At 42.9% G+C, this 20,329-nt stretch overlaps 7 protein-coding genes across 9 annotated transcripts; all 7 read left to right on the forward strand.

Moving 5' to 3' along the window:
* Positions 1 to 508: 508 nt before the first annotated feature.
* On the forward strand, positions 509 to 1,506 carry LOC145700204 (stromal cell-derived factor 2-like protein 1). The gene is made up of 4 exons (XM_081777461.1): positions 509 to 658; positions 700 to 890; positions 940 to 1,039; positions 1,145 to 1,506. The coding sequence occupies exons 1-4, from the start codon at positions 545 to 547 to the stop codon at positions 1,343 to 1,345; spliced, it is 606 nt and encodes a 201-aa protein (XP_081633587.1). The 5' UTR covers positions 509 to 544; the 3' UTR covers positions 1,346 to 1,506.
* Positions 1,507 to 1,819: 313 nt separating this feature from the next.
* Positions 1,820 to 5,735, forward strand: LOC145700176 (integrin beta-2-like). 2 transcript variants are annotated; one of them, XM_081777429.1, is made up of 8 exons: positions 1,820 to 2,075; positions 2,123 to 3,481; positions 3,545 to 3,690; positions 3,730 to 3,988; positions 4,033 to 4,239; positions 4,284 to 4,544; positions 4,669 to 4,835; positions 5,216 to 5,735. In XM_081777429.1, the coding sequence occupies exons 1-8, from the start codon at positions 2,018 to 2,020 to the stop codon at positions 5,297 to 5,299; spliced, it is 2,541 nt and encodes an 846-aa protein (XP_081633555.1). In that variant the 5' UTR covers positions 1,820 to 2,017; the 3' UTR covers positions 5,300 to 5,735. The 2 variants fall into 2 exon arrangements, with proteins under 2 accessions (XP_081633555.1, XP_081633556.1); XM_081777430.1 differs by lacking the exon at positions 4,669 to 4,835 and adding an exon at positions 4,981 to 5,144.
* Positions 5,736 to 5,753: 18 nt separating this feature from the next.
* Positions 5,754 to 10,474, forward strand: LOC145700212 (eukaryotic translation initiation factor 5B-like). Its single transcript, XM_081777467.1, has 11 exons — positions 5,754 to 5,863; positions 5,910 to 6,063; positions 6,111 to 7,379; positions 7,423 to 7,554; positions 8,616 to 8,795; positions 8,835 to 8,913; positions 8,958 to 9,398; positions 9,440 to 9,614; positions 9,656 to 9,880; positions 9,922 to 10,118; positions 10,163 to 10,474. Exons 1-11 carry the CDS (start codon positions 5,783 to 5,785, stop codon positions 10,236 to 10,238), a joined length of 3,009 nt encoding a protein of 1,002 aa, XP_081633593.1. The 5' UTR covers positions 5,754 to 5,782; the 3' UTR covers positions 10,239 to 10,474.
* A 977-nt stretch (positions 10,475 to 11,451) lies between these two features.
* On the forward strand, positions 11,452 to 13,192 carry LOC145700194 (cytosol aminopeptidase-like). 2 transcript variants are annotated; one of them, XM_081777451.1, is made up of 4 exons: positions 11,456 to 12,026; positions 12,077 to 12,271; positions 12,647 to 12,703; positions 12,930 to 13,192. In XM_081777451.1, exons 1-4 carry the CDS (start codon positions 11,513 to 11,515, stop codon positions 13,106 to 13,108), a joined length of 945 nt encoding a protein of 314 aa, XP_081633577.1. In that variant the 5' UTR covers positions 11,456 to 11,512; the 3' UTR covers positions 13,109 to 13,192. The 2 variants fall into 2 exon arrangements, with proteins under 2 accessions (XP_081633576.1, XP_081633577.1); XM_081777450.1 differs by lacking the exons at positions 12,647 to 12,703; positions 12,930 to 13,192 and adding an exon at positions 12,336 to 12,592 and having other exon boundaries at positions 11,452 to 12,026.
* Positions 13,193 to 13,208: 16 nt separating this feature from the next.
* Positions 13,209 to 14,296, forward strand: LOC145700197 (uncharacterized). Its single transcript, XM_081777454.1, has 5 exons — positions 13,209 to 13,376; positions 13,425 to 13,560; positions 13,603 to 13,796; positions 13,843 to 14,001; positions 14,048 to 14,296. Exons 1-5 carry the CDS (start codon positions 13,233 to 13,235, stop codon positions 14,171 to 14,173), a joined length of 759 nt encoding a protein of 252 aa, XP_081633580.1. The 5' UTR covers positions 13,209 to 13,232; the 3' UTR covers positions 14,174 to 14,296.
* LOC145700184 (integrator complex subunit 14-like) lies at positions 14,243 to 16,557 on the forward strand. The gene is made up of 9 exons (XM_081777439.1): positions 14,243 to 14,399; positions 14,515 to 14,734; positions 14,788 to 14,870; positions 14,971 to 15,224; positions 15,273 to 15,614; positions 15,872 to 16,033; positions 16,094 to 16,172; positions 16,274 to 16,364; positions 16,412 to 16,557. Exons 1-9 carry the CDS (start codon positions 14,326 to 14,328, stop codon positions 16,496 to 16,498), a joined length of 1,392 nt encoding a protein of 463 aa, XP_081633565.1. The 5' UTR covers positions 14,243 to 14,325; the 3' UTR covers positions 16,499 to 16,557.
* Positions 16,558 to 18,083: 1,526 nt separating this feature from the next.
* On the forward strand, positions 18,084 to 20,281 carry LOC145700192 (fatty acid 2-hydroxylase-like). Its single transcript, XM_081777448.1, has 6 exons — positions 18,084 to 18,247; positions 18,320 to 18,520; positions 18,567 to 18,899; positions 18,942 to 19,075; positions 19,169 to 19,287; positions 19,330 to 20,281. Exons 1-6 carry the CDS (start codon positions 18,110 to 18,112, stop codon positions 19,398 to 19,400), a joined length of 996 nt encoding a protein of 331 aa, XP_081633574.1. The 5' UTR covers positions 18,084 to 18,109; the 3' UTR covers positions 19,401 to 20,281.
* Positions 20,282 to 20,329: the final 48 nt, after the last annotated feature.

Genomic DNA, 20,329 nt, shown 5'->3' on the forward strand with positions numbered 1-20,329 from the left:
TTGTCAATTTGAAGCCAGTTTTGCCCGGGCATGTTCTCGTTTCGCCGATACGAGTTGTGCCTCTTTTTGAAGATCTGACTTTGGACGAGGTTTCGGATCTATTTCAAGTCGCTCAGAAAGTCGAGAAAGTTGTCAAAAGTGCTTTTCACGGGCAAGGGGATTAATTTTTCACGATTTTCTTGAGTTTTCGGCTCAAAAAACGATGGGCATGACGTGGCCATTAGTCAGCAAAACGTAAACACGTCGCTCTGTCCCCGGATGATCCCCCAAAAGAGACTCGTCGACGATTTCGGTTCAGAACGGGCCCGAAGCGGGCCAAACCGTCCCCCATGTTCATGTCCACATAATTCCACGGCGCAAGAACGATTTTGAAAACAACGACGATATTTACTCAGAGCTCGAGAAGCATGATAAAGATGATAGAGCAGGGCGCACGGCAGAAGTCATGGAAAAAGAAGCAGCAATGCTCAGAGCTCTTTTCAACTCTTGAAAGAACCTTCAGTTTCAACAGTTGGTTGGTGTATTTACAGTTGATGTGTTTTAGATGCTGCTGTCGGCTCTTTTTATCGGAGCAGTTTCTGCAACCGACTTCGTAACATGCGGAAGTGTCATCAAACTCGTCAACAAAGCCTATACGATGAGACTTCATAGCCACGAGGTAAAAATCAACAGACTATCTTGATTCATGTACTTTTGCAGGTGACGTACGGTTCTGGCTCTGGGCAGCAATCAGTAACCGGTTTCCGCGGTGAGACAGATTCCAATTCGTATTGGTGGATCCGCGGAGCTTCTGAAGACAGCTGCAAACGAGGTGATTCAGTCATGTGCGGTAGTGAAGTGCTTCTTACACACATTAACACGATGAAAAATCTCCACTCTCATCATCACAGGTTTGCTCATTCATCCCTTTCTCATTAATCCAATCCCTTTTCATTATAGAGCGCCGCTTACGAACAATCAAGAAGTCAGTGCGTACGGCAACGACGGGGCAGGAGACGCGATGGACGTTTGGGAAGTAATTTGCGGAGGCAACAATCCCGTAAGTCCAGAACAACACCCGGGCCACCGGCCAAGCCTAATTAATTTCGCTTTCAAACGCCGTTTATATCCAATTAAACAGCCCCTAATCCTTGTTTATTCTCAGTGGCGACGAGACAGCGCGGTGAAACTGAAACACAAGGGAACGCAAAAGTACCTCGCTGCCAGCGGTCAACAATTCAACCGACCCATCAGCGGCCAAATGGAAATCGTGGCGCAGTCGAAATCTGGCGGAGCAACTGAGTGGAAAGTCGCCGAAGGTGTTTTCGTCTCTCCACCAACCCAAAGCGGACATGACGAGCTGTGATAATTAGACTACTCTTTCTTGAAAAATTCGCTCTTGCGAACAAAAAATCCACTTTCTGAACTTTCTTCTGAGCTAAAAAGATATCTGAAGCGTGCCTTTTTTGGACCCTGACTTCTTTTATGAAAATATTCCATCGTGCAATAAATTATAAGTGCGCTTCCTTCTCTGTTGAAGTTTTTTCTTTTAAAAATTCAAAGTAAAACAACTCTTAGTAAACTTGACCTAAATAATTGTAGATTTTTATTATTCTTTTATTCCCTTGTCATTGACTACAAAAAGTTCCACTTTTGAAAAAGAAACAATTCAATACCGCAATAAATAAAAATCCGACAAGATAATAAGTGATCGTAAACTGATCTCCGTTTCTGAATCCGATTTGTGGTGTCGCATCCCGCCGAGACGAGATAATCGATGATTTCAACTTTTTGAAAAGTGCGCCGGCCATCCCACTTGGCCCATAAAAATTCGACGTTGATCCTTTTACACAAACTTGTGACTGGCAGTGAGTGGATCCACTCTTATTCAACCCCCTTTATTCATTTTTTGTTTTTGATCGCTGTGTAGCCGCGGGAGAAAGAGAGAGATCAATTTATTGCTCATTCAGAAGGCAGTTGAGAGGGAAACAGCCGAACGGACGAAAAATAATAAAAACAGATATAAAAAGAAAGAGAAATGCGGCTGAGTCGGACCCTGGCCTCTCTTTACGGGGCTTTTCAGTTCGTCAATGGAGGTAAAAATGAATTCCGTGGATGTACTGATCATAAAATTTTCTTGCAGAGACGCAGTTTTGCCAAGATCCGTCGATCGAAACCTGCCGGGATTGCATTTTACGCGGGCCCGACTGCGCCTGGTGCGCTGATAACATAACTGCCGAGGATATGGGAACACACAGGATGAAATGCGGCCGTCTGGACGACCTGAAGCAGCAGGGCTGCAAGCAAATCGAAGCAGACAAGAAGAGCTCGCGGAGCATCACTGATGCGGGCAAAAAGATCCGGCCGAAGAAATCGACCGTCGAACTGCGTCACGGAGAGTCGTACAACTTTCAAATCGAGTTTCATTCAGAAGAGTACTACCCGATCGACATGTACTACGTCATGGACCTGTCGCAGTCGATGCAGGACGATCTGGTAAAGCTGAAAGACCTGGCGTCGAAGCTCTGCGAAAAAATGACGGAAATCACGGGAAAAGACAACTTTAGGATCGGCCACGGCAGCTTTGTCGACAAACCAGTTATGCCCTTCATTTCGATCACCGAAGAAGACCTCAAAAATCCGTGTGGAAAGGAGCGGCCGTGTGAGCCCGCGTACAACTTTCATAACAATCTCAACTTGACGCTGGACACGGATAAGTTCTTTGACATTGTCGACAAAATGGATCACTCGAGTAACTTGGACCAAGCAGAAGCAGGACTCGACGGCATCCTGCAAGCAGCTGTATGCAAGGATCTCATTGGCTGGGGCGATGACAGGCACAAACTGATCGTATATTCCTCTGATGCACCCTTCCATGTCGCTGGGGATGGCAAGCTCGGCGGGATTCTAGAGCCACACGATATGCAATGCCACACTGATGGGTCAACCATGCCGAATGAAATTCCACGGGACAAGGCAGTCCAGTACGATTACCCTTCAATCGGGCAAATTGTCGACGTAATAAGCAAGAACGAAATCATCATGATTTTCGCCGTGACAAAAAGTGTCAAAAAGACTTATTCACTTTTGGCGGATTTATTGCCGCTAGCAGCTGTGGGAGAATTAGAAGACGATTCGAACAATGTGATAAACATCATCGAAGAAAAATACAACCAACTAGCGCAGAAAGTCCGACTCCAGCACTCTGGAATTCCGGAAAACGTCCAGGTCGCTGCGAAAGTAATGTGCCATGCGGACAAACCTGATGTTTGGACCGACGGATTCGAGTGCGAAAAAATCAACAGGAACCAAGCCGTTACTTTTGATGTTACGTTAACATGGAATAGCGATGGGGTCTGTCCAGAAACTACGACGGCACTTGCTGACTTCCTGATTTATGGAATGGATGCCAAATCGGAGGTGGAAATCAAATTCATCTGCGACTGCGATTGTCCTGTTTACCCTGCGCCCAGCTTCATGGTCGATCCAAAGTTCACCCTGGGTAAGTCTGCTTTCCGTTTTGATTTTTTCCAATGAACAGTCATCCACTTTAAATTTTGGCTAGACAAGAGGAGCGTCCCGTTCTCGTGCAACAGCGGAAACTATTCCTGCGGACAGTGCGTCTGCCCAGAAGGCCAGACTGGAAACATGTGCGAGTGCGATGTGGAAACTGATGCCGCAAATGTTTGGGAAGGCTGTATCAATCCAAAGGTAACGGAAAATATTGCGATGATTGGCTCATTTTTGTAGGACGTGGACGAAAAGCCATGCTCAGGCTTTGGCAGCTGCGTTTGCGGCAAATGCCAATGCCAAAAGTATCTCGGACGCGACATCACTGGAGAGTTCTGCGAGTGCGACTCTGACGAGTGCCACAAGTTCAACAACTTGCCCTGTGGCGGACCAGAGCATGGAACATGCCAATGTGATGGAACTTGCAAGTGTGCTGATGGCTGGAGTGGCGACAATTGCTCGTGTAGTACGGACAAGCGAGTCTGTAAGAATCCAGAAGGTATCATTATGAAGGCTCGTTCTAAGTGCATGATCAAAATTTAGACTTGAGGCGATACGGGGACAGCGCAGCAGAATGCTCTGGCAATGGAGACTGCAACTGCGGAAAGTGCGAGTGCAAGGAATTCCCCGGCATCGGCAAGTACACCGGTCGATATTGCGAGAACTTCAACTCCAAATGCGAACAACATGAAGATTGCGCCAAGTGCCTCGCAAATGCATTTTTCGATGATGAAGACGGACCTGTTCTGAGTGAGTTTTTACGGCACGTTTCTAGCTCTAGAACAATTTATTAGACAAGAAATGTGCCGATGATTGCCGCTCCGTAAACCAGGAAACTGAAAAGCGAGAGGACTTCTACATCGAAGGCATCGTCGAGGTCGAAGGCGAAAAAGGCCGCTTTGAAATCGAAAATGTTGAGAAAATTTTCATCCCAAAAGACGAAAATGCAGATTCCCTGATGTGCGTTTCCAAGGACCGGGAGGGTTGCCAGTTCAACTTTGGTTATAAAATGTCAAATGAGAAGAAAGTTCAGTTGATGATTAGCGACACGCGAGGTAAGAAAAAAGCTTGAAATAACGATGTTATTCTTGCCGAAAATGGTGGTTATTTTTTGTGAAAACAAAGAATAACAGAACGACTACTAATCGGATTTGGTGTTTAACATTGTTATGTAACTAGCATGTCCCGAGCCGGTCAACGTTTGGATGGTTGTCGGTGGCATTCTTGGCGGTGTTGTCTTCCTTGGCTTGATCATTTTATTACTGATCAAGCTGATTATTTGTTGGATCTCCCGAATGGAAGTCAAAGAGTTTGAAAAAATGCGCTCGAAAGAGGCGCTCACTAGTGTAAGTTATTTTGACATTCTATCGGCCCGAAATCCTACTAAAGTTAGTATAAAAAGAGTGACTAAATGTTGCATGGTGTTAAACTTGGTGAAACCGGTGTTTGAAAATTAATAAAAACTGATTTTTTATTCAATAAAATTGCTAGAGTGCCCGGTTCCGATGGATCCACTCGTCGCGATGGCCATTATCGCTGGTAGTATCCTTTTCCTAGGTCTTCTGATCTTAGTCCTTCTCAAAATTGCTCTCATCGTTTATGAGAGAATGGAGTACAAACAGTTTTTAAAAGACCAGAAGCTTTTGCAGTACCAGGTATCAAATAGAAAACGCCTCTTCCTCCCCAAATCAGTTTTTGCCGAGAATCGAGAGTAAATTATTTTTAGGGAAATAATCCAATCTACCAAAAGCCGGAAACAACTCACAGAACCGACAATATCGTTTATCGAGGCGCTGCCCTAAGGTCGTAAAAACGATGGTGATCAAATCGAAAGTATCCCAATGACCCAAATGATGAATGAAAAAAATCCTTCATGATAAATTTAACAGATGCACTACTTCCTCCGTCCCGAAACTTCAAACAAACTGATAAGCTCTTCAAAAACCATGGACGTACTACCTTCTTTTGTAAAATAATAAAAATAAAACTACTCATTGTTTCTTTTTTTGCCTATCTTTCTTTTTTCAAGTAATGCTTGCTGAATTCCAAAAAGCTCGTTTTGCATACTTTTATCTGACAAAAGCTTATTTGTATTTTCCTTAGATCATTCTTTTCCATAAAATCCAAACCTGTAACTTACACAGTCTAACCACCAAAATGATGATTTCAATTTTGCCTTTCTGCATGTTCAATCCACCACTGACCAAAACTCGTTTTCTCTTACAAATAAAATATATAAAAAATATCTTTAATAATGAAATTTTGATTGTTCTAGTTTGTGCATGCTAGCAAGATGCCTAAGAAGAAGGCAAACAAGAAGGTTGATGATGACTGGGAAAACGACGTAGAGGAGATGGAAGCGGAGACCAACCAGGTTTGAAATCAGCTTTCTGAAATTTTAACTATTCTGTTCAATACAGGAGGCCCCTGAAGTATCAGCCAAGGCTGCTCCAGCTGCGGAGACTGTTGATGACATCGATGATATGTGGTCGGACGATGACAAGAAGAAGAAAGGAAAGAAGGGCAAGAAAGGAAAAGGGCAAGACGCCCAAGAAGATCAAGCCCCAACTCCAGGTTTTATTCTTTCTCGAATTGTCATATTCCTTACACTTCGTTTTTAGAACCTGCTGCTGAGGGCCCTGCCATAAAAACGAAGGCCCAAAAAGCTGCTGAAAAGAAAGAGCGTGAAAAGCAAAAGAAAAAGGAGCAAGCAGCCAAGAAGAAAAAAGGCGGTCAGCAAGAAAAGACCGTGGCCGAAGTTGCCGCTGAACTCGCTGCTCAAGATGACGAGCCCCAAGACACTGGCAAAAAGGGCAAAAAAGGAAAGAAAGGCGAGGAAGAAAAGCCTAAGAAAAAGAAGGGCGGTCCGCCAGCTGCTGCTCTCCGTGAAATGCTCGAAGCTCAACGCGCCGCTGAAGAAGCTGAAAAGAAAAGGCGCGAGGAAGAAGAAGCCAAGGCTGCCGAAGCACTCAGGAAACATAACGAAAAGCTCGAGCAAGAACGACTACGACGCGCGAAGAAGAACGAGCGTGAAAAGAAACGTCTCGAACGACGAAAAGAAGAGGGTAAAGCCCTTACTGAGAAGCAAAAGCGAGACAAGGCGAGAGCAGAGGCTCTCCTAGCTGATCGCGGAATCGATGTTGATGATGTCGATCAAGAAGAGGTCAAAGCTGCTCCAGTCAAAATCCTATCAAAAGCACAAAAGAAAAAACTCATGGAGCAAGAAAGACTCCAGCGTGAAGCAGAAGAAGCCGCGGCAAAAGAAGCTGAAAAGGCCGAAGCTGAAGAAGAGGCAGAAGAAGGCCAAGAAGACTCTCCCGAAGTCAGTGAAGCTGACGAAGAAAGCTCTGGTGACGATTGGGACAATTCCTCTTCTGACGAAGACGAGGCGGAGAAAGACGAGGCGGAAGAAGAGGCCGAGAAGCCTGCCGTAAAAGAAGCGCCCAAAGCTGCTGCCAAAAAAGAAACCGAAGACTTGAGTGTCAAACAATCCGGCCCGCGACCTGATGACTTCTTCGAAATCGCCGACGTTCACAAGCGAATCAAAAAGCGAAGAAAATACAACAAGGAAAACGCGATCGAAGGCGATTACAGATGTCCCATTGTTTGTGTCCTTGGCCACGTAGATACCGGAAAGACCAAATGCCTCGACAATCTTAGACGGACGAACGTCCAAGACGGAGAAGCTGGTGGTATCACGCAGCACATTGGCGCAACGAACGTTCCTCTTGATTGTATTGAAAAGCGAACCTCGTTTGTCAAAAAAGTCGCGTTCGGCGAAAAACTTGACATTCAAATCCCCGGCTTGCTTATTATCGATACACCCGGTCACGAGTCTTTCTCGAACTTGAGATCAAGAGGATCCTCTCTTTGCGATGTTGCTATTCTTGGTAATGAATAATGCAATGAATCTGATCATTACCATATTTCTAGTGGTTGATATCATGCACGGTCTCGAAAATCAGACCCGTGAGTCCATTAAGCTTCTCAAAAAGAAACGCTGTCCCTTTGTCGTCGCTTTGAATAAAATTGATAGAATTTATGAATGGAAGTCTTCCCCTCATCCAGAGTTGCAAATTTTTGAAATTTTTTTCTGAGCTGAGCTAGCTGAGCTGAGGTTGAAACTGAGCTGAGCTGAGCTGAGCTGGCTCCTCATAAAAAACAACTGAGCTGAGCTGAGCTGAGCTGGTTTTTTTCAAAAAAATTGAGCTGAGCTGAGCTGGGGCATATTTGAAAATTTTTGAGCTGAGCTGAGCTGAGCTGACGATTTCTCAAACTGAGCTAGCTGAGCTGAGCTGACCATTTTTTTATGCTGAGCTAGCTGAGCTGAGCTGAGCTAGCTGAGCTGAGCGGAGAAAGCTGATTTTTATTTACTACAAAAAATGTCAAAATAATGTGTTGAAGCGAATTTCAACCTTCTTGAGTAGATGGACAAGGAGCCCCTGCCCTCACACACCCCTAGACCAGCATCTCACTCGCAACATCGCACTTTTTTGACATAAAAAATTTATTCTGTCATTTAACAATAAGGAATTCTCCAAAATATTATACAGTGGTATCATTTATGTGGATGAGCCAATGTTTCAACCTTCTAGCGTAGATGGACAGGGAGCCCCTGCCCTCGCACACCCCTAGACCAGTCTCTCACATTCGCAATCACATATTTACCATCTGTACTTTATTATTTTTTTATTGGAAGCCCTTTTTTATTTAATTTCTCTCTTGTTTCAAAGAAAACTCGAATTATTTCTATATAAAATTGACCAACAGGAAAGCATGAACAGAAAATACGTCGAAGTTTTTGAAAAAAAGACCAATCAAAAGTGGTTCGATCTTTGTCAGCTCAATAGACTGAGCTGAGCTGAGCTAGCTGAGCTGAGGTCAAAATTGAGCTAGCTGAGCTGAGCTAGCTCTTTTCGAAGAACCATTGAGCTGAGCTAGCTGAGCTGAGGTCAAATTGAGCTGAGCTGAGCTGAGCTGACCCTCACCTCAAAATTTCTGAGCTGAGCTGAGCTGAGCTGTAGCTCAGCTAGCTCAGATAGCTCAGCTCAGCTAGCTCACAAAATTTGCAACTCTGCCCTCATCAAGTAAGTGGTTTTACTCGGAACAGCAGACTCATGCTTTCTAGGATGTTCGAAAAACGATTGATAATCAAAAGGAAAGCACGAGGAACCAGTTCAAGAAGCTCTATGACAATGTATATACACAGATGGCCGTTGAGGAGCTGAACGTCAAGTTGTTCTGGGAGCTTGAAGGCGAAGATGCAGCAGAATGGATCCCAATTGTCCCTACCTCCGCCATTACAGGTCAGATAAAAAGAATCTCTCATCATTAACTTTTTTTAGGTGATGGTATGGGCAACCTAATCGCTCAAGTCATCGATTCTGCTCAAAACATCGTCGGTAAAAAGATCACTTACAATGCGTAAGTCATAAAAACATCTTTATTTTTCTCAACGATTAATTCAGCGGTGTCAAATGTACCGTTATGGAAGTGAAGACAATCGAAGGACTCGGAAAATCAGTAGACGCCATTCTTGTGAATGGCTGTCTTCAAAACGGCGACCAAATGGTCCTCGCCGGTCAGCAAGGACCATTCGCCACGCATATTAGGCAAATCTACACTCCTCCGGTCAACAAGGATCTACGAGTGAAAAACGCTTGGGTCAAACATGACCGGGTCAAGGGCGCAACTGGTGTCAAAGTCGTCGGTCGAGGAGAAGAAATCGAAAAGGCACTTGCTGGCATGCCGATGTACATTGCTCGGCAAGATGACGAAGTGGAATACTTCAAAGCAGAGCTTGAGGATGAAATCGGCGATGCTTTGGATGCGATTAGATGCTCAGGAGAAGGTGTCTACGTTCAGGCATCTACTCTTGGCTCTCTCGAAGCCCTCCTCGAATATCTTCGGTAAGAAAAAGTGGCTGAATTCAAACTTGACCGTCTTTTAGAACCGAAAAAGTCAAGTACTCTGGCATCAACATCGGCCCAGTCAACAAGCGTGACATCATGCGAGCGTCGACAATGCTTGAGCACGATGAAAAGTACGGAGTTGTCCTCGCCTTCGATGTTCCAGTCACCCGAGATGCACAAGAGCTCGCCGATAGTTTTAAACCGCCAATTAAGGTACTGCAAGCATTGTTACAGATGCTAATGATTCGATTTAGATTTTCACGGCAAATATTATTTATCACTTGACAGACATGTTCGAGAAACATCTCAAAGACCAGAAGAAGCAAAAACAAGAAGAGCTCAAGGAAGTTGCCATCTTCCCTGCTAAAATGTCTATCCTGCCAGATTGTATTTTCGCAAAAAGAGATCCTATCGTCATCGGTGTCAAAATCGATGATGGCCAGTTGAGAGTAGGAGCACCAATTTGTGTACCAAACAAGGTTTGCAAGAGCTGCTTTGTCTTTGTAAAGACTGTGTTAAGGAAAACATGTGTATTGGCGCAGTTTCATCCATTGAAAGCAGTAACAAGCCGGTAGATGTGGCCAAGAAGGGCGAGGAAGTCTGTATCAAGATCGAAAACACGACAGGCGATGCACCAAAAATGTTGGGTCGCCACTTCGAAAAGACTGATTACCTCTGCACGAGGATATCCAGAGATGGAATCGACGCATTGAAAGAGTAAGTTTGAACTTTGCCCGGGCGTGAGTCATCCTTGTTTTCAGATGGTTCCGAGATGAAATGACGAAGCAAGATTGGAAGCTCTGCATTGAGCTCAAGAAGACCTTCAAGATCCTTTGAGTGGTGCAATTCAATTGCGTTTATGTGATGTTGTGCAGCGATCACCGGGTCAAACGCGACCCAGTTCTATAGAATTTTTTACTTATGAGCCGGACCAACTTAAACTCCGCCAAGTTCATGAAAAACTAATAGGTCAATTTCTTCTTCTGTTCACGGTTCTGTTTACTTAACTGAGACAGTTAAGTTATCAGCGGTTCATTAGGTTTCAATTCCATGCATACTACGCCTAATCACCATTTTTGTCTATCCTAAAAATGGGTCGATACTGAATATGTAACGAATGTAACGAATGTAACGAATGTAACGAGTTTGCTGACAATGTAACGAAAACGGAGACATGTTGTTTTTATTAGCTGATTCTAGAAACTTTTTCTAAAGAGCGATCTTGGGGAGTTTTACTAAATACAACAATTTAACATATCCAAAATAGCAAAAAAAGCCAAAAAGGATACAGAATAGCATAAATATGGTAGATTCGTTTTCCATACCCGCTCTGAATGATTCAAAACGCCCGCTCCGCGGGTAAAAATGTAGGAAACTCAAGGGGGTGAAATTAGAAAAACAAAAAATCTCTAGAATTTTACTGACAATGTAACGAGAAAAAGACATGTTTATGAGTTTTCGTTACATTCGTTACATTCGTTACATATTCAGTACCGTCGTAAAAATGCTCTTCAGAATAAAATGTTTCGCCGGGCCGGTGTGGTCTTATCACAGCGGTTCCGCTCCCGCCAGGCGCTTGTCGTGCCCATGGTCGAGGACGGAACAAACCAGACCTTTCTAGAGCTGAACGAAAAGTCTGGCTCGATTCTTCAGAAGCATCTTGACGCACTCGGCGGTCCACCAAAAGCCGGGCAGGTTAGGCAACTGCCCTCCTCTGATGACGAGTTCGACATCATCGCCATTGTTGGACAGAGCAACAAAGCTGACCCAAGCGAAAATCGGGATGTTAATTTGGAAAACGTACGAGCTGCTGTCGCGAATGGCGTCAAAGCGCTGAACGGACTCCAAATTGAAAAAGTTCAAATCGCGGTTGATTCTGAAGCAGCGCAGGCCGCAGGAGAGAGTGCTAAAATGACGGCGTGGACTTATAAAGCGGATAAACGCGAGAAAATCCCACAGAAATTTTCTGTTTTTAAAAAAGATAGTTTGGAGTTTGATCAAGGAAAGCGTTCAAAAAAATCGTTGTTGATTTCATCGATGTTTCAAACGACAAAAAATAACGCTGAAAAGGTTTAATTCTTGGTGAGGCTCAAAATATCGCTCGTGAATTAATGGAACTCCCTGGAAACTTATTAACGCCATCAATTTTCGCGGATAAATGTGTGGCTCTTTTGGAACCACTCGGAGTAAAAGTAAATGTCTACGGAGCTGATTGGATTAAAGAACAAAACATGAATGCGTTTTGGTCCGTCGCAAAAGGCAGTAGTGAGGAGCCTAAATTTGTCGAAATGATCTGGGAACCAGAAGTTAAAAACCGAGAGGAAACCTTTGCTCTTGTCGGAAAAGGTGTGACCTTCGACAGTGGTGGAATCTCTATCAAGCCATCGGCAAACATGGGCGACATGCGAGGCGATATGGGCGGAGCTGCCGTCACTGTTGCAACGATGTACGCCGCTGCCAAGCTTAAAATCCCCGGAAAAGTCCTCGCGACAACCCCTTTGGCCGAAAATATGCCCTCATCGAACGCTTCAAAACCGGGAGATGTAGTCATCGCGCGTAATGGAAAATCCATTCAAATTGACAACACAGATGCGGAGGGTCGTCTTTTGCTCTGTGACGCGCTAGGTACCAATCATTTTTTCCTCGAATCTTCTCTAATTTCATTTGAAATTCAGATTACACAGCCGAGGTTCATAAGCCAGCTGCGATGATTGATTCAGCAACATTAACAGGGGCTATGGTAATCGCTCTTGGTGACGGAGCCACTGGCGTTTTCTGCAAAGACAACGACTTGTGGAATTTAATCGAGAAGAGTGGCCACGAAACAGGCGATCGAGCTTGGCGAATGCCCCATTATCAGCACTACTTTGGTGAGTGAAGCTTTCCTCAACCCCTTTTTAAAACGTGTCATTTACTGTAGAATCTACAGTGTAGATAAAATCAGCCCAACTCATAATGCCGAGTTAAACAATACTGGTGGTCGCGATGCAGGCTCTGCAACAGCCGCTGCATTCCTATCCGCTTTTGTACCACAAAATGTTCCCTGGGCTCACTTAGACATTGCAGGAGTTGGCGGCATTTTCCCAGGCGAAGGGGATCCCTTTCCTTATCTTTGCAAAGGAATGAGTGGCCGCCCAACGAGAACAATTGTTCGAACGCTTCAAAATTTCTTCGATCCTTGAACTGCTACGAAATATATTGAAAAACTTATAGAATCACGGAAATAATTCAACGTCTAATTTTAGATGCGATATCTCCCACGCACAATGCTGATTTGAATAACACCGGTGGTCGAGCGGCAGGTATGAGTCTTCGTTGTTTTCCTCTTGGTTCACAGAGGACCAGAATATTGATATTTACGAAAATCTACAGAATTTATGACTAGAAAGACGCATCTTGGATCATGGAAGTGTTACCCACACGTTTTGTAATATTTGAATAAAAATTATTTACAGTCTTCCCATTTGCGGAACATCCTCATTGTCATTTTCCATCATCATTTATTCTCCTCATGCTATTTTAATCCAGGCTCCGCTACGGCCGCCGGATTCTTGTCGGCATTTGTACCAAAGGATATTCCATGGGCTCATTTCGACATTGCTGGAGTCATGGACACGACTGGATCAACCAACCCTTACATTTGCAAGGGGATGACAGGAAGACCTACTCGAACTCTTTATCAAACCCTGAAGAACTATTTCAACTAGTCAACTCTTCATTTGAGCCTGAAATTCATAAGTTACATGTAACAATTAATCTTAATTTAATTCTAAAAGAATAAACGCTCGTGCAAAGTTCTATAATTGTTGTAATCAATCTTTTCATCGCAGAATGACTCGAGGAACCGAGTCGGGAGACCAGCGAAACGTTGCCTCCGCCGCCAACCTCGGGGGATCCTGGAAGCCTGGCGATGATGCCGCTCGAACTCAAGGACACGTCGCTTACGGACCATGCGAAGATCCCATCAAGCAGGAGGTGAAAACAAGGAGGAGATAACACTTTGACAATTTTTTCTAATTTCAGGCCCGAGATGCCAACTTTGCTGACATCGTCACTCTTCCCATTCTCCCAGAGCCCCAGCAAAATCCTCTCACTGCTGGCATGAACATGTGGAGATCTGGCGAGTTCTCTGCTTACGCACTCAAGGATCGAATTCTCGGTAATTTTTAATTATTGAAGAGCTGATCTGACTTGATCTTAGGATTCTGGCGATGGGCTAACCAGAACAACACCAACGGCGAGAAGTGGTTCCACGAAGCTCGCCGACGAGTTCCCGGAGTCTGGGAGTGTTCAACAAATGATCGAGCTTGCATTTACGAAGCTGAGATGCAGTTCAAAAAGGATCGAGAAGTCGATCGAATGGTCCTTCAAGTTCTTGAAGACCGCCTTCGATCTGTAAGAAAAAAACCCTTTTTGGGCACATTTTGACATGCCTATCTAGTGCTGGAACGCCCAGGGATCGCTCTGGGGCGACCGAGACATGAACACAGAGAAATGCAACGAACTCGCCATGTTTAAGCGACAAGCTGATATGAATTACGCTGCCAAGTACCGAAATTTGAACCACTGGGGTGTCCAGTCCACCAAGGCTCTTATGAAGGTCCTTTCCTTCATTCCATAAAATTTGTTTAAAATCTTCTTTTTAGCAAAAGAACAGATTTATCGAGAAGAGATGGCTCGAACGTCAGGGAAAATCCTTCGACGAAATCCAAAACATGATGCACGAACCTCTTTCCCAGGCCTTCTTTTATGACATGTGGAAATGGGTATAAACTGTTTAAAATCAGCTCCATACTACTTTAGTAGTATAAATTGTGTCTGCGAATTATTTATTTTCTAACCACTGAATGTTAAAAGAGTGGCCCTGTTCAAAAATTTAATCCAATTCTAACTCATTTAATATTCGATTTGCTTTATTCAGACGATGACTGTAACTCGGGTGTTGGTTCTCATCGACGATACGATTTCCATGGCTGGAATTCATCCTGAGACCAATCGGTAGTTGAATCTTTTTCAGACCTTGCAATATTCTCTAGCCAGCGGAACTGGAATAAAATTAGACTCAATCATACCAATATGTGTCAATTCTTCTTTCCTAATTTGTCCAATTTAGTTCCTTTTTGGACATGGCGAAAAGCATCGCTTCGGACTTTTTGGACGCACTGGCCGAGTCAAGATTTGACGTCCACATTATCGCCCAGACGATTTTTCTCGACAGTGACATTGATCCTCCTCGAAGTGCATTCAACCGTGACTGGATTCAGATGAAGAAGAACATAGAGAATATTACTATGAGCACTGAAAGAAGCTGTAATTTAGATGCCATTATCAAGGTGTGCTATTTCTCTGACCACTTAATAAATTCGATTAATTCAATCTCGATCAGGCCTCGCGACTTCTGGCTGGGAACGATGACGAACAGCCCGGTCATCTTGTTTGTTTAACTGATGGCAATGTGTTCTATCCTAGGCTAGGGTTAGATCTATACAGTATTGTTATACGAGTAGTCCTTACTTTCATGCAGGAGACATAGAGGAGAATATCTAAAACTGTCTAAACCTTTTCGAAGAAAAGAATTTCCGAAAATGTTGAATAAGTTTACATGCATGCCGGCTACGTTGCATATCAGAAGCCTGGGCCCAAAGCCGAAAATAGACCCCGTCACGTCGCTCGTGAAGGTCGTCGATAAAACTATCGCTAATGGGAAGCGGGCGTCAATTAAACGCGTCGCAGCTAACGAAGTTGACACCGCTGCGAGGAGATTATTCGTCGATGAGTTTGCGCCGATGACGACGAAACTTGTTCTCGGCAAACTTTCGTCAGGTAAAAATTGAAGATAGAAAAGAGTGTCAGTAACCAGACTGTGTCAAGAAATGGTGTTGCATCCTCGACCTCCAGGAGTGCTCGATCAAACGAACATCATGTCGATTCTGGGTTTCATCCCAATCAAGCATCTAAGCGGCCCTCCCATCGACTCAAACCACCAAATCATTCCTGAAGCAATCAATCAGGAAGAACCCCACCTTGTCATTCTTCTGATTCATTCACTTCTACAACTGCCAAAGGCGGATAGGAAAGTCGCCCTGGTCAAAATTGGCGACCGCTACGGACTTTTACATGCTCAAGAAAAGGATGAAAGTCACAAGTGGCTGACGTTTTCGTTGTTCTTTCCTGGAGACACGCCGCTTCCGTGGATGGGTAGCTTTGATTTAAGTTCGTATGCTTTTTTCTTTGAAAAGCTAGTTATAAAAGTTGTCTCGTCAGAATTTTTGTTGTAAGCTGAGTGACTAATTAGTATTAATGAGGCCCTTCATGGTCGATAGCGTAGGTCTGACCCGTGCCTGATTAAGAAGCCGATAAAAATTGTGAAGTCGATACTCTCTAGGGACCCGAGACTTTTTTGCCTTGTATGGCGGTTTTTTTTCTCGATGTTACTATGATGTTATGTTACATAATAAATTTGAAATAAGTGGTGTACGGGGACAATGCTGCCAAGCAAGATTATCCGCTGGTGGATGACTTTGCGAAGAGAAGGTCATATGCAACGCCGACGATTGTATGGTCAAAAGATAACTGGATCATTGCGGATTTGCAAAAGGCCGCCAGAGTAGCGAAGAAACTCCCAGATAAGCAAGGAAAGTTTCAAACAACAAATAAGAAGGGCATGTTTTACGATCAGTTAAAAACTTTCAAAGTTGCATTTTACAAAGAAGTAAATCGAATTTCACGAGCTTGTTGTGTTTACTCAAATGATGCGGTGCTCGAAGGATTGATGAGGGATTCGAAATAGTACTAAGAAGCTTCGTGAATTTTTAATTTAGGCCATCAACTAATGAATCGCTCGCTTACAAGGCAGTCTGATCCCTATTGCAGATTTACATGCTCACCACCGAAGCTGCTAATTACAAGGACTCAAAACCAAAAGCCACGGAGGAGATCACTCATTGCATTCGCCAACTCAAGGTTGAAAATGTTCTCCGAAAGAGAATTCTGGTAAATAGTATCTTCAGATAATCCTGGCTGCAATCAACGACGAGGACGATCGGAAAATGCATGAGCTTGAAAATTACACTATCACGCCGATGAGCAGTGGCTAAAACTACATTTTTTTCTTTTCATTGCCAGTTTTTTTGTGCTCCACTGCCACTTGCCCTTCCATTTTCGCTCATTTCATCAACTTCAGAGCTCATGGGAGTCGGACCTTCTCGATTATCTGAAAGCATTGCTCTCTATTTGGGCTCAATACGGGATGCGACTGATAAGAAAAAGCTAAGCGGCGCTGAAATCACTCATCTAGTCAGCATCCTCTCAAACAAACAGATCTCTCAAATGAGAAAATCGACGAGTGATAAATTTACAGAGCCACTGTTTGAAGACAGAAGTCAGCGAAAACGATTGCTGATTGCAGAAGACGATCATAAAAACTCAAACCTATCGAAGCACTTTGAGGAAACATCGGAATTCATCCACAGAGGCCTTTGGATTGACCATGGGAATTTACTAATTCATTGCATGATGGGAAAATCTCGCTCAGCAACAATTTCAACCGCGTATTTATGCACTATTACTGGGCTACCCTGGCTTACAGTATTGAACTCTTTACGCTTTTGCCGCGAGGTAGTCGATCCAAACGAGGGGTTCAAAGAACAACTCCGGCTATACGAAGAAAATGGATTATTCGAGGTATCTTTGTAACGAATAGAAGTGAATATTTGCCAAGATACAGTGAAAACCCAAAATTTGCCCACCCGAAATTTGGCCGATTTTTGTATAAATCTGCCTTTTTTGGAATCTGAAATCAAACCAAAATTTGGCCGCTTTTTCAAAAATAAGAAAAAAATTTCATCAGAATTGGGCCAAAATGATTCTATTTCTGTTTTTTGAGCTTTTTTAAAGTATTTTAATCATTTAAAATGACTAAATTCTCCTAAGAGTGTCTTCAAAGAAGCATAAATTTGAATAAAATTCATCAAAAATATAAAAATCATGCCGATTTTCGAAAATTTCGAAACTTTGCTTTGTGAAGGGGCAACTTGGCTACCCGGCAAAAAACCCAAAATTTGGCCGCATTTTTCGGGAATTTACATCTGAAAACCGGCCAATTTTTGGGTTTTTACTGTATAATATTTGATAATTCAATATTCTAAAGAATTTGCATAGCGCGATTCTCACAAGCTCGGGCAAATTCACACCATTGATCAAGAAATCCTCGATAAATTGAAGAAAGAGATCGTTAATAATGCTGAAAATTATCTACAGGAAAGTGGTTCTTACTAATCATAGTTGTAGTGAATTTCTATTGAAAGTATTTTCTAATTTTGTATTCTTTAAATAAGCAGATTTTTCTTTGTCTGTTATTGACAGCCCTAACTTTACCCTAACCTAGTTGCCCTAGTATTAACTTTTTACCGAATCAATTACAGTAAATACCTCTTTGGCAGAAAACGCGCCGGCAAAACGCACGGAACAAGGAAATTGAAACGGTTCTGTACACAAAGTAATTGGTAGTTTTTTTCTCGAAAGGTCGGATCACGCGTGGAGCTCTAAAGTTGCGCAATCATCTGGAGCCCGAAATCGATTTATTTTTGTATACTAAATATCGGTTGAAAACACAGTCTGTCTGCAAATTGCACTTGCCAAACAACTGCCACTATTTTTTGATACTAAAGAGAATCTGCTAAATCAACTAAATTCTTTTGCGGAATAGAATGAAAGATGGCAACGAAAATGAGGTGGAAAAGAAGGATAAAATTCTCGTAACGCATGGAACCGGCGTTTACGATGTTACCACATTTGCGGACATTCATCCGGGAGGAAGCAAATATCTCAAAGCCTTCAATAAAAAGGTAGTTTTTTTCATCAATTTAATTGATGACAACAGTGTCTGTTAGACAGGAATCTATTAACACCCCTTTTAGGACATCACAAAGGCAATGGAAGGTCCCTCTCACAGCCACGGGCCTTGGGCGATGAGATGGCTTTCCGAATTCCGCGTTGGTTTTGCAGAAGACTATCCTGACTTTGAAACTCCGAAGCTTAATCTGCCCGACAATGATGGCTTTGTGGACTGGACAAAGCCCGTTTTATGGCAAGTCGGCGACCTCAAAGAAAGATATACCGTAATTTCTCACATAAGATTGCAGTAATTCTTACTTTCTTTTGTAGCAATGGATACTGACTCCTACAGATCGCCCATTGAGGCTGTTCGAGAGTGATTTCTTCGAGTACTTTAGCAACAATACTTGGTACATCGTGCCGATCTTCTGGCTCCCCATCGTCTTATTCTTTGCCTCTCGATGCATCACTGGTGGTTTTAGCCCTCTGGAAACGTTAACTTTATTCCTCTTCGGGATCGGAGTTTGGACTCTGACAGAATATGTTCTTCATAGATTTGTGTTTCACCTGGAACCGTATAAATCTTCCGGCTTATTGTCGATCCTAACTGACAATAAGTTTTGGATCACTTTTCATTTTATCATGCACGGTCAGCACCACAAGGTATGGAAGAGGAAGAATCCTTATATAACTGTTTTTGTATAGGTACCGTTCGACAAAGGTCGACTTGTGTTTCCCATCGTTCCAGCTGCCATCATCGTTTATTTCTTTCGAATTCTGATTCACTCCCTTTCTGGCCCTGTTTCCGGTGAAGGTCTTGTTGCTGGTGGTATCTTTGGGTAAGTTTCTTTTGGCGGACCTTTTCTGAATAATTTGCCGTATAATTTCATTATTACTTCAACTGACAGATCTTTACTGATTCTTTATTGTAGTTACGTCCTCTACGACATCATGCACTACTTCACGCATCATGGAGATTTCGCCAAAGGAAGTTATTTCGATAAAGTACGACGAGCTCACGTGGGTCACCACTTTATTGATCCAAATAAAAGTAAGTACTCCCCATTATTACTCAATATCTAGCCATTTTCAGCTTTTGGAATCTCGTCACAATTCTGGGACGGTCCATTTGGAACAAAAAGAAAAACTGCTAAAGCAGATTAGCTTCAATTTAAAAGAAAATCACGACTCCACCTCAAGAGATTCAGAAAAAAACGTCTTCAAGAACAGGCTTTTTCAAAAAAACACTAACACACAAAAATATGCATCCGCGAAAGTTTCAAAACTGACATCAATATCTTCAACCCTCAATATTTATTAGAGTGAAAGTCATCAGTTTTTGATTGTTCATAAAGAATGTTCAGTTAGAATGATTTGATTCTGATACTATCAGACAGAATTAATGATAATTTATCTTTTCCACTGGTAATTGCTCTTTCTCCTCCTGAAAGTAGACTATTTCCTTCTTCACAACTCCAGAACTCAGGTTCAAAAAGTCCAAACTCAACTAACAACTACATCTACTGTCCTTTCTCACCCTTTTCTTCCCTTTTTTTATCTGTAAATTTTGAAAATAGCACCACTAAACACCTTTTCTTCAAGTTTTGTGCTCAACGAAATAAATACCTTTTCCATATAAATCTTCAGTCTGACTGATAAAGTGTCCTCAATTTGAACTCTTTATTTGCAGACGTCTTTTCATTTTTCTATACACCTGGGAGGAAATATGGACAGGAGGTAGTCTACGCAGAAGTTTTAAGCTGTGGCCCTCCTGTGGGCTCCTGTAGACGTATTTTTGTTGATATTATGTCCGGGTATTCGTCTTTATCTTATCTTTATCTTATACTTGATGCTGTTCTTCCTCGATACTTGAATTGAGATCACGAAGGTTTGTCGATGAGGTCGACGATCTACGTGGTCGATAAGTCGAAATATTGTCCATCAAGACGACGATTTTGCCTCATAAATCGACGACTTTGTCATGGAAATGGTCATTTTTGCCGAGAAAATCGAAAAACTAAAAAACCCTTCGAAATTCATATTGAAACTTTCATAAATTGAAATTTGAAAGAATATATATTGATCTTTGATAA

This window comes from Oikopleura dioica, chromosome 2, assembly GCF_907165135.1.
Source record: "Oikopleura dioica chromosome 2, OKI2018_I68_1.0, whole genome shotgun sequence".
In the NCBI taxonomy this organism is placed as follows: Eukaryota; Metazoa; Chordata; class Appendicularia; order Copelata; family Oikopleuridae; genus Oikopleura; species Oikopleura dioica.